A 13,101-nucleotide genomic window follows, 5' to 3' on the forward strand; every position below is an offset into this window, starting at 1 on the left:
TAAAAGGAATCCAAATTGGAAAAGAAGAAGTAAAACTGTCACTGTCTGCAGATGACATGATACTACACATTTCTATACACTAACAATGAAAGATCAGAAATAGAAATTAAAGAAACAATCCCATTTACCATCACATCAAAAAGAAAAAAATACCTAGGAATAAACCTACCTAAGGAGGCAAAAGACCTGTACTCTGAAAACTGTAAGACGCTGATGAAAGAAATCAAAGATGACACAAACAGATGGAAAGATATACCATGTTCTTGGATTAGAAGAATCAGTATTGTCAAAATGACTATACAACCCAAGGCAATCTACAGATTCAATGAAATCCCTATCAAATTACCAATGGCATTTTTCACAGAACTAGAACAATGGAGACACAAAAGACCCCGAATAGCCAAAGTGACCTTGAGAAAGAAAAATGGAGCTGGAGGAATCAGGCTCCCTGACTTCAGACTATACTACAAAGCTATGCTCATCAAAACAGTACGGTACTGGTACAAAAACAGAAATATAGATCAATGGAAAAAGACAGAAAGCCCAGAAATAAACCCACACTCCTATGGTCAATTAATCTAAGACAAAGAAGGCAAGACTATACAGTGGAGAAAAGACAGTCTCTTCAATAAATGGTTCTGGGAAAACTGGACAGCTACATGTAAAAAAATGAAATTAGAACATTCTTTAACACCATAAAGATAAAATAACTCAAAATGGATTAAAGACCTAAATGTAAGACTCGATACTATAAAACTCTTAGAGGAAAACACAGGCAGAACACTCTTTGATATAAATCGCAGCATTATTTTTTTAGATCCATCTCCTAGAGTAATGGAAATAAAAACTTTGACATGTATGTTCGTATTGCCATTTTATTCATTGTTTCAGATTTGGTTTTCTAGGTCTTTTTTCCTCCCTTACTCTTTTGTTCTCTTCTCTTGTGATTTGATGATTAAACAAATGGGGCCTAATTAAATTCAAAAGCTTCTGCACAGCAAAGGAAACCATAAACAAAACAAAAACTCACAGAATGGGAGAAAATATTTGCAAATGATGTGACGGAAAAGGGATTAATCTTCAAAATTTACAAACAGCTCATGAGGCTCTATATAAAAAAATAACCCAATCAAAAAATGGGCAGAATAACTAAATAAAAAGAACATTTCTCCGAAGTATATATACAGATGGCCAAGAGGCACATGAAAAGAGATGGTCAATATTGCTAATTATTAGAGAAATGCAAATCACATCTACAATGAGACATCACCTCACACCAGTCAGAATGGCCATCACCAGAAAGTGTACAAACAATAAATGCTGGAGAGGGTGTGGAGAAAAGAGAATCCTCCTACACTGTTGGTGGGAATGTAAATTGGTGCAGCCACTAAGGAGAACAGTACTGAGGTTCCTTAAAAAACTAAAAATAGAGCTACCATATGATCCAGCAATCCCACTCATGGGCATATATCCAGAGAAAACCATGGTTCAAAGGGATACACACAACCCAATATTCACTGCAGTGCTGTGTACAATAGCCAAGACATGGCAGCAACCTAAATGTCTGACAGATGAATGATAAAGAAGATGTGGTACATATATACAATGGAATATTACTCAGCCATTAAAAAGAATGAAATAATGCCGCCATTTGCAGCAACGTGGATGGAGCTGGAGATTATCATACTAAGTGAAGTTAGACAGAGAAAGACAAATATCATATGATATCGCTTATATGTGGAATCTAAAAAAAATGATACAAATGAACTTATTTACAATACAGAAAAAGACTCACAGACTTAGAGAACAAACTTATGGTTACCAGTGGGAGAGGGTGGGGGAGAGGGATACACTGGGAGTTTGGGATTGACATATACACACTGCTATATTTAAAACAGATAACCAACAAGGACCTACTGTATAGCACAGGGAACTCTGCTCAATATTCTGTAATAGCCTAAATGGGAAAGGAACTTGAAAAAGAATAGATATGTGTATATGTATAACTGAGTCACTATGCTATATATCTGAAACTAACACAACATTGTTAATCAACTATACTCCAATATGAAATAAAAATTTAAAAAATAATAAAGTAGCATATTGGAGAAAAAATTAAATACAGACCATCCATTGTTTAATTAATAATATCTAATACATTATTTCTCACACATCTAATATATTATTTCTGGTAATGCCTTAAATGTTTGAAATTTTGTGAGTTTCAACTGTAAAATTCAGATGTTTTAGTAAATTAATGCCAAAAAAGAAGAAGAAAAAAGGTTATAAATCAAGGATCTTCCCAAGCTGTCTGATTTTATCTCAAAGGGTACTTTTATCTTATGAGCAGAATATGGGAAATTTCATGCAGGATAAAAGAAGCAAACAAACAAGTCTTCAAATAAATCCTACTCAGGACAAATAATAATTTGGCTTATGGCTTAGTAATTATTATCAAATTGCAACACGACAAACATGGAATGTATAGTCAAGTCACAAATGATTCAGAACTGGTTCCCTCTGACATGAAGTTTTTCTAGTGCATTTGAAGATGTGTAATTATATTTTTAAAAATTCTTCCTAATGAAACACCAGTAGCATAACCATTTTATAAAGAGAAACTTGCCCTAAATACTTCTATGAGAAGATACTTAGTCTACTCAATAACTTAGAATTAATTTGAGGATTTATTATCACTTTTAAAAAATGATTTCATTTTATATTATTTTACTTTGGTTTCAAGGGATATCATACTCCTGCAAACAGTGAAGTCCAAAATTAAGGTACTGACAGTACTGTACTCCCTCCGAAGGCTCTAGGGGAGGAAACTTCCTTGCCTCTTCTAGTCTCTGGTGGCTCCAGGCATTCCTTGGCTTGTGGTTGCATCACTCCAGTCTCTGCCTCCATCTTCACATAGCCTTCTCCTTCTCTCTGTGTCTCTCTCTTGTGTGTCTCTTATACAGACACCTGTCATTGGATTTAGAGCCCACTTGGAAAATCCAAGACAAATCTCATTTCAAGATTTCTAATTATATCTGTAAAGACTCTCCCCCCTGCAAAAAAAAGTCACATTCACAGATTCTGGGGCTTAGAATGTAGACATATTTTGGAGGGAGGTCACCTTCAACCCCACTGCACTCCTATTTTGAATTCTACCAAAAGTTAATTTGGCCTGTTCTTGAACTTTATAAAAATGGAATCATACTTATACCCCACCCCCCAAAAAAGAAGATGAGATAGCAATACGTTGGATGAATGAAATAATCAGACTTGAGTATGAGTATATATTTACCTGCATCTTCAGGGGTTCTTATTTCAAACGCTAACAAATTTTCTTGTTTTTCTTCTAAATCTTGTAGAATGGCACTGATGGTCTGATGCTATCAGATAAAATATTAAAAACTTCATTACAAGAAGGTAGATGTTTTTCTCTGATATGCAACTGACAAATGCACAGTAAAAGTGCTAAAGAAAGTGACACTAAAAATGCTCATTTCCCTTTATGTTCCAAATGTACTCAGGCTTTGTTTAAACTTAATTGTATGTATATTACATATTTGGGGAAAAATTAAACTTAAATATATCTTGATTTATGTAGCAGATCTGCTCCAGGAAAACAGAATGTAAGAGTAGCAAGCATACAAAGAATCACAATTTCTCAATGACTTCTGTTATAGGCATAGGAGAAAAAGAACAACTCAGCACATAATATTTAAAGACAATATATATGCAACAAGTTCACTTTAAGGCTTTATGACTATCATTGCACACTATTGAAATTTCACACACAGTCTTACAAATACTAAACACTCTCAAAAACTCACAAAGGGGATTTAAAACCACCTCTTTATGTACTTGTCAGTATTAATATTCCTGACTCAAATGCCTTCTATGTATTCTGCCCAGAACTTTCTCTTTCTTATCAGAGATGGAATTGTGGAGTGAACTCTGGAACTGGACTGCTTGGGTTTGAATTCCGGCTTCATCTCTTCCTAGCTGGGTGACTACAGAAAGTTAATTATCCTCTCCTTGTCTGAACTGAGTAACACATAAAAAATGTTTAGGACAGTGTCAGCACAAAGTAAAAGTTCTATAAATACTGCTTATTATTATTATATTAAACCAATCTCACACACAAAACCCCTGACTAATCTAATCCATACTGATTTCTTCTTTCTCAGAATTACTTAAGAATTTTAGTGCTACAGAAATTAGCATTAACATGTATAATGTCTTATATATTTCCTCCATCAAAACAATGAGATCTTGTAGGCTGGAGCATGGCTTTCATATGCGTACAGGTTTCCACACTGCTGGATATACAGTTGTTGCTCAATAAATGACAACTGATGGACTGACTCGTACTATGTATCCTTTAATACATTCTCAAAACACATTCATTTTTAAAAGATGTATGTCCTCAAAGCCTTGTGAAGTACGCTGCTCGAAAGTTTTACTTTGGTGCCCACAAGGGATATGGAAAATGTACATAATAAAACCATCCAGTTATGTGGAAAAGTAAACTAAAGGTCTAAATTTGTGACCAGACTAAGCCTCTACCTACAGGTTGGGATAAAGAAAACATCTTTTGGTGCTGACTTCTTCTGTTTTGTCTCATATTGTAGATGCACTCAGTCTTGTCCACCATGGGCCATAACTTTTCACTCCATACCAGCTCCACATTTTACCATGGAGGGTCCAGTAAAACTTTCCCTCCAAGATCCCCCTTCTTAGTCTTTCATTACTATTTGTTTATCTTACCAAAAACAAAAAACAAGAAAAACCACTCCTAACCTAGGATCTGTCTTTGGAATAAGCAACTTATAGACAGTTTACACTCTACTTACTGTAAAGCTTCACTAAGATTTTATTCCAGATTTACAACTTTTACTATGGCAGGATCATCTTTGCCTCTGACATCTCTTTTATAATTTTGAATGTTAAAAATAAAACATAGTGGTTAAGAGCACAGGCTCTGGAGTCAGATTGCCTGGAGTTTAATTCTGCCATTGCTACTTAATAGAAATGTAATTCTGGATTGTTACTTACCCTCTCTTACTTTAGCTTCCTTATCTGTAATGAGGAAGGTAATGATATTAATAGAAACTACCTAGAAGAGTTATTATAAGGACTAAATGAGTTAATATAAAGCACTTAGAGGAGAGCTTACCATATAATAAATACTCGGTGAATGCAAACTATTATCATTATTATTTTTTATTACTTCTGTACTCATTCTATATGGAGGTAGAGAAGGAGGCTGCCTACACATGCTGTGATCTGAAGGTGTTAGAAGGTAGCACCAAACTAAAATCATCTCATTTCCTTTGCACCTGGCCATAGAGTCGCCCCCCATCCCATCCTCAATTTGGTTTGGAAATTTCAACATTCAAAAACAATTTTACATTTACAAAAGACAAACCCTTGATGATTTTAATGTCTGCATATTTAAGTTTCTTTTTCTTTTTTTTAAAGTTGGTTTTCATTAAACTCCTGTATCTCCACTATATTCCTCTGTGGCTCAGCATCTAAAATGATATACATTATTCCTGAAGCAAATACCCATATAGTTAATAACAATAGGGTGATTTTTCCATAATGTTTTAATCTTTACATGAGAATATACCTTAAAGATACTAATGGTCAATATGGTGAACTGAGCTGATACAGAAGGACTCCAGTCTACTCCAAACAGTTGGAAAAACACATTAGACAAAATACAATAAACTTTAACCACCTGTCCCCAGCTAAGATTGGAAAAAGAAAGAGAAATAAAATGAAGTTAGTAGCAGCCCATGAGGGATCTGGAACAAACATAGATATTAGGGATTAGGGTCCTACAAAGGAACAGAAGATAAGGCCTCAGGGCCACATGAAGAAGGAGTTAGAATGGAATCCCCTAGTGACCTTAAGTGGGTGTTCTTTAGCTTAAATAAGGATTAGAAAAAATTCTACTTGACACCCACCCAAGGCTTTGGGTAGAAAATCAGTGATCAAAGGCTACTGCCCAGAATATAGTGCAGAGAGTTAAAGAGATGGAAAATATGAAAAAGACATACGGAGACTGGTCTAACAGCCATCTAAATATGAGTTCCAAAAAAGGAGATACTGAGAATGGGACAGAGGTAATATTCAAAGATATAAGGGCTGAGAGTTTCCAATATACAAATGAGAAATGTGTCTTCAGATTAAAGGAGCATGCCTAGTCCTTAGAATAATTAATTAAAAACACATCCACATTTAGACATAACCTAGTGAAACTGCAGAATATAAAAGAAAAATCTTAAAAACTGTAAGCTTAAAAGACATTACCTACAAGGGAATGACAATTAGATTGACAATTAACTTTTCATTCATTACAAGAGATACCAGGAACAATGTAAAATATTTTTTAAATGCTGAGGCAAATACAATTTAGTTTGAACACCATTCAAAATATTTAAGGTATAAAACAGTTGATTAATCATAGTTTAGGTTCAATGAATAATATTTTCCCCTCTACACTAACATAAAATATGTAAGGGAAATCTAATCAACATACATAGTCTTATTCAAAATATTTCATTGAGGATGCTACTTTGCTTAAGAAGTTAGTGTCTAGTAAGCTGTATGTTTTAATTAAACTAAGAATATCCATTTCATATATTTATATATGTACGACTACTATGGGTTTTTTTTTTTCAAAAATATACATTTACATGAGGGGTTTCACATATAGCAAACACTGTCACTATAAACCATGTGGGATCCACGTTGGTTAAACCAGGTTTCTTTTCTCTTCTCTGTCTGGGTTCCAGGGTCTTTTCTACCTAGTATGTATCTTAGATACTTTTTGGAAGTGGGTGGGTGAAGACACGCTATGACAGTGGCACTTTCTGTCGGATAAGAAGTAGCCAAAAAATGCAATCTAGGTGTAAAGGATAGCAGCTAAACTATAATTCTGTGTTCAGTGCAGATAATGGAGAGTTAACTATATACCATATTTTCTTGGTTCATTCTGTTCAATTATGCTGTATTATTTTCTTATGACAAAAAACATTTTCAACCTGTATGTCCTTAAAATGGAAAGAGTGCTGCCAACAGCCAATGGCTGGCTGGCCCAAAGAATGGCATTTTCTAGGCTGAAGAACAAAAGGATTTCAACTTCACTCACCATGGCGAGGTTTTCTTTTGTTTTTTCTTGGTGTGAAATAGAACGTGTATCAACAGTTTTGCAGTCATCACAAAAACACTGTTTATGTCTTTTTGCCTGGATAGCAGGAATTTTTACTTTAAAACATAAAATTAGAAAATATAAGAATGTGTAAAAATTTAGCATCATTTTATCAATTGTAATGGTGACAGGAATGGGAAGGATAAAGTAAGTCTATAATTACTATGATATCTTAATGCTGGTCAGCACCTCATTATTTATTATCAATTGACTAACTACAGCTAACATTTGCTGAATACTTATCACATGCTGGACATCGAATTCTTTTCCTGAATCATCTTATTTAATCTTCATATGAGCCCATGAGGTAGGTAATTAATTACATCTATTTTACAGAAGAGGAACGTGAAGCTTAGAGGGATTCAAGAAGTTGCCTAAAGTTACATAGCTAGTACTGAAACCAGATCTGACTTCAAGTCCATGCTCTTAAATACTACGACTATAATTCACTGTCTCCGTAAAATTCTCTCTGAACCTTCTCCCATTTTGGATTCTCTTTCTCCATATATGGGTACCCTATACCCCTCATTCTGCTGGGGAACCTGATGAAGGAAAGGTATATACAAGAAACAACAGAAAAGTGGGAATAGATACAGCACTTTTTAACAAGAGTACCCAATAACTCCAAATACGGCTTTGAAGAGGGAAAGAGACATGCCTGGGGCTCTAAGAAAGTCCCTGACCCTATGGACTTAGCATATGGTAGCAGGCAAAGAAAAGAAGATTTGTGTATCAGTCTCTTGACTTTGACCTACATGTGATCTAGCTCACTAGTAAAATAGGACACAATGATTATCCTTGCCTCTCACCAATCATATCAATAATAATGATTCCTCCCTTGAAAACAAACAGTTGGTAAGGACTGTGGTAGGCTGGGGGAAAAGTGAGTCACGGGGTTTCTCTTCCTAATATTCTCCCTCATAGAGAGGACAGATAAGTTCCCGGCTTTCTTCTTCTATGAGTCAAGGCTCAAGCATGAAGGAAAAGGAAGAACAATTCTCTCTCCTCAACATTCCCAAAGTTGTGTTTAACTGCCTGTTTTCTGGTTATCTCCTCACAAGACTGGAAGCTCTTCTTGGGCAAGTGCCTGGTTTGTATAGCAGGTGCTCAACAAATGTACGTTTTCTCAATTAGTGTTCACTAAATGCTTCTTTTTTTTTTTTTTTTTTAACACATCCATCACCTGACATTGTTACCGTGTGTGTGTTGGTGAGAACATTTAAGATTTACTCTCTTGGCAAATTTTAAGTATACAATTTATTATTATAAACTATAATCATCATCTTATATATTAGCTCCCCAGAACTAATTCATCTTATAAGTGAAAGTTTGTATTCTTTGACCAACATTTTCCCATCTCCCCCCCATCACCCCCTCTCCCAAGCCCTTGGCAACCACCATTCAACTACCTACCTGGTTCTTTAAGCTTGACTTTTTTAGGTTCCACATATAAGTGACATCATAAAGAGTTTGCCTTTCTGTGTCTTTCTGTGCTTATTTCACTTAGCATAACGTCCTCCAGGTTCACCCATGTTGCCACAAATGGCAGGATTAAATGCTTATTTCTTATAGATAACTCATTATATTATTTAAGTGCAAACTACTGCTAAAAATGGTTCACAAAATTTTACCTATATATTCCCTTGAAATATTCTTTCCATTGTAATATATTACGCATACACTCACATACATATATAAGCATAATATATTTGCTTAACAAATTCATATTCTAGCATTAGAAAATTTGTCTTGAAAAGTTGGCATCATTACAAATTTTGAAGTAATGGAATATTAGTTTCAAAGACTTTAGTATAATGTCATTCTTTTCCAGCCCCACTACAAGTAAACCAATCTGCACAGTTTCAGTGACATCTCTATCTCAGATCCAATGTTACGAGAGATTAATGTTTGTTTAATGAATGATATGTTTTGTTTCAACATATAATCCAGTACAACAGGACCATATAATCTATAAATTAAACCAAGTTTGGAAATGTTATTTCTAAAAATAAATGATGCTTTTCAAGAGTTTAATAAACATACAAAACATTTATCCCTAGCTATGAAATAATTTACACAAATCTTAAGATTTTCTTTTTCTAAGCAGAGGTACACACCCTTATAAAATAGCAAGCACCACTGACATACATACCGGTGACTACAGCATTACTCTCATCTCTATTGTCAGTCTCAATAGCACCATAAGATTTTAGCAGTTCTTTCATGTTTTTATCATCTGCTTCATCCAAAGCAGTCTTCTGCTTTTGATCCTTTTGATTAGGGTTTGCTCCATGTTGTAGTAGAATCTCAGCTGCCTAAAAGGTATTTTTCCAAAGTTATCTCTACAGACACCTAAGATCAATAATTCCTGCTTTCATTACAAGACACCACTATCAAGTATTAAAAGTTATCAAAAAAAGTTTTCAAACTCTGACCAAGAAAATCTTGATTAAATTTGATATGACAACTGTAAACTGCTCCACTGATTTGGCCTGATCTGTCCTCACAGAAGAACCAAACACCATGACATGAAAGTAGCAGATATGCTGCCTTCATGGCTGAAGAGGCAGACTTTGGGAGACTGATGTGCAAAAGGATTTACTCTATCTCTTTAACACAGCCCTTTGTCCTCCCCTAAACTGCTGGAAGATAGGGTGGAGAAGGGAGGAGGGATCATTTCAGGATTATATTAAATTATACACTGTATTATAAATTGCCATCAGACATAGTTGAATAAAGTTTCATTTGAACTATATTTCAGGTATGTTACTTGTTTAGGAGGTTTCATAAGCTAGCCTGGGAACCTAATGTCCATTCTAATATTTTCTATGCAAATGTTTCCTAAATAGATGACATATTCACAGAATGTTAATAAGATTAAAAAGAAACAGAAATAATCTACTCCAACCCCACCTTTTAAAGAAGAGAAAACTGAGGTCAAAGATAAATGTTGTGACATTTTGGGGGCAAAAGTTTCTAATATAAATAATGCTTCCCTGAATAACTCAAATAACTCAAATTTGTGTTTAAAAAATTTGAATAACTCAAAGTTGTGTATTAGAAGTAAGTTTATAAGTCATCAAAGTTAAAGATTGTCACTAATTAGTTGACAGTATAAGTCAACTAGTAAAAAACAATCAGTGATTCCATCTGCACAAGGCAAATGACTCAAACCACTGAAAAATCTTTTGTTCAGGAAAAATGGTCAGTATTTTGTTAAAGTAAAGATATGCATATGTGCTAGTAGCTTTTCTCTTTCAACTTGTGTCCAGGTATGGAAAAGCAGAAAAACCTAGGAGCAAATGGGCCAGTAGAAGTAATAAGGATAGCTCCTTATTTGTTCTATCAGCCTATTTGTTTTAAAGTCAAGCACACAAAATTCACTCCTGCTACTATCTATGTCCTTGGGCAAGTTATTTACCATCAGAACCTCATTTCTCTCACCTATGAGGCTTAAATGTGAACCCGTGTAAAGTATTTGGCACATGGTGGGGCTTAAGGAAAACACTCCCCTATTTAGCCCTGCGTAATCTCCAGCCTGCTGGCTCTTTGCTTAACCTCATGTAGTTTCCTTACCCACATCTGTAGATCAGCCAAGGAATTGAGGGGATTCCCCTTTAAATCCCTGGAGAATTCTCTCTGTGCAGATATATTCTGTCTGGTATTTTGCCCCATAAATTTCAGCTGTTGGAGTTTAAAACTCAAAACAACCTTCTCAACTCATTGAGATCATAAGGCTATTTGCTTTCTTCCTCCCTAGGCTTCTGCCTGAAAACTCCTCCTAGTCCATGAGGTGGGGCAATCATACGGTTCGTCTCATGTTTCCATCCTGTCGGGGATCACTGCCCTCTGCTGCATGTTGTCTAATGTCTCAAAACTGTTATTTCATATATTTTGCTCACTTTTCTAGTTTTTAAGGTGGGAGGAAATATCTTATCCCTGCTATCCCATCTTGTACAAAAGTGGGTACCCATTCCCCCCCACATTTTATCTTTTAAAAAAATCTCTTATTCTTCTTTTCCTTATCTTTTTATTCTCCACATTTTACAATGTAGAATACATGACCATCTTGGAAGATAATTTAAAAAAGAAATTAAGATTTTTTTAAATTGAAAGTTGAAAAAGAAAATAAGATGTTGAATAACTTTGCATGTAGTCATGCCAGAGAGAAAATTAGGAATTAAATATACAGGGTGTTATAGAATTGATATTTAGTAGGTCTACAGTACCATATATTTACCTTTCTTGCTCCCCCTTATTAATCTTTCTAGATCATCTATCAATATCCTATCTCAAAATAAAGAAATAGGGACAAAAGGGGAGAAAGTGAGTCAGAAATAAAATGAGTCAATGATAGAAGAACTGTCACATGGAGGGAAAGTCAATGAAGATATGAAGAAAGATGCTGGCAATATATCAGTATCAAAGGAATTAAAATATCATTAAAAATACTACCTCCTTCTTTTTAAATAGAATATTTCTCCTTAAAGTAAAGGCAACAGAGATGTGGAAGGTTATTCCAAAAGCAAACTTTGTCTTTATCACCACTTAGGTAAAAGAACGTCAGTAATTCTCTAGATCAAGCAATAGCAAACTATGGCCCATGGGCTAAATCCAGTCTGCTGCCTGACTTTGTAAATTAAGTTGTATTGGCACACAGTCAAACCCACTCATTTACATGTTGTCTGGGGTTGCTTTTGCACTAGAACAGCAGTTGAGTAGTTGCAATAGAGACTGTGTGGCCCGGAAAACCTAAACTGTTGATTAGCCCTCTGTAGGAAATATTTACCAATCCTTGCTCTAGACCAGAGCTGTTCAACAGAGTTTTCTGTTATGATGGAAATGTTCTAATCTATACTGTCTAATATGGGAGCCACTGCCACATGTAGCTATTGAGTACTTCAAATGTGGCTAATGCAACTGAAGAATTGAAACTTTCCAAAAAAAATTTATTTATTTATTTATTTTGGCTGCTCTGGGTCTTAGTTGCGGCACTAGGATTCTTTGTTGCAGCGGGCTGGACCTTCATTGCAGTGTGCGGGATCTTTTAGTTGTGGCATGAGGACTCTTAGTCGTGGCATGCAAACTCTTAGTTGTGGCATGCATGTGGGATCTAGTTCCCTGACAAGGAATCAAACCCAGGCCCCCTGCATTGGGAGGGCAGAATCTTAACCCACTGGACCGCCAGAGAAGTCCCTGAATTTTCTTTTTAAGATTTTTTTTTTTTGATGCGGACCATTTTAAAAGTCTTTATTGAATTTGTTACAATATTGCTTCTGCTTTATGTTTTGGATTTTTGGCCACAAGGCATGTGGGATCTTAGCTCCCTGACCAGGGATCAAACCCTGCAACCCCTACATTGGAAGGTGAAGTCTTAACCACTGGACCACCAGGGAAGTCCAAGAATTGAATTTTTTAATTTAATTAATTTTAAGTAATTTAAATTTAAATAGCCACATGTGGTTAGTGGCTACAGTATAGGACAGTACAGCTCTAGATCAAATTCCTTATTTCAGGGGTAAAGATATCTTTAACTTTCTCAAGCAGCAGAACTAGGCCTAGAACTCAAGTTCTCTAAAATCCAGTTCGGTGTTTTGTCAAGCTCCCTTTCTGCTATTTCCTGTGGTGAATTTTCAGTTCTTGGCATTTACTTTACAGAAGACCCTCTACATCTGAGTTATCATTTTCTCTAACCCTTGAAGTTACCAAATTTCTATGAGGGAAGCTACAGTCTTCAAAATAGGAAAATTCTCATTTATGAAGGCTACTTACAAAATTTGATCTAATCCTGTTCAATAACGTGGCATTTTTTCCCATCCATCAAGTCAACATATTTCTCTTGAGTTTTGGTCAATTTACTACTGGTCCCTGATATTGTAAATAGCCAA

The 13,101-nt window shown here is 35.2% G+C and overlaps 1 protein-coding gene across 3 annotated transcripts in view; it reads right to left on the reverse strand.

The window, feature by feature from the left end:
- ANKRD31 (ankyrin repeat domain 31) overlaps positions 1 to 13,101 on the reverse strand; it is a 127,609-nt gene that overhangs the window by 39,823 nt on the left and 74,685 nt on the right. For all 3 annotated transcript variants that reach the window (XM_022594713.2, XM_022594678.2, XM_022594698.2), the window contains 3 exons: positions 9,366 to 9,528; positions 7,154 to 7,269; positions 3,293 to 3,380 (listed from right to left, as the gene is read on the reverse strand). In XM_022594713.2, the coding sequence (XP_022450421.2) occupies positions 3,293 to 3,380; positions 7,154 to 7,269; positions 9,366 to 9,528 (367 nt within the window). The remainder of the gene's footprint in view (positions 1 to 3,292; positions 3,381 to 7,153; positions 7,270 to 9,365; positions 9,529 to 13,101) is intronic.

The sequence above is a fragment of the Delphinapterus leucas genome, chromosome 3 (assembly GCF_059928025.1).
Source record: "Delphinapterus leucas isolate spDelLeu-1000000601 "Yukka" chromosome 3, BTC_Dleu_Yukka2, whole genome shotgun sequence".
Lineage (NCBI taxonomy): Eukaryota > Metazoa > Chordata > Mammalia > Artiodactyla > Monodontidae > Delphinapterus > Delphinapterus leucas.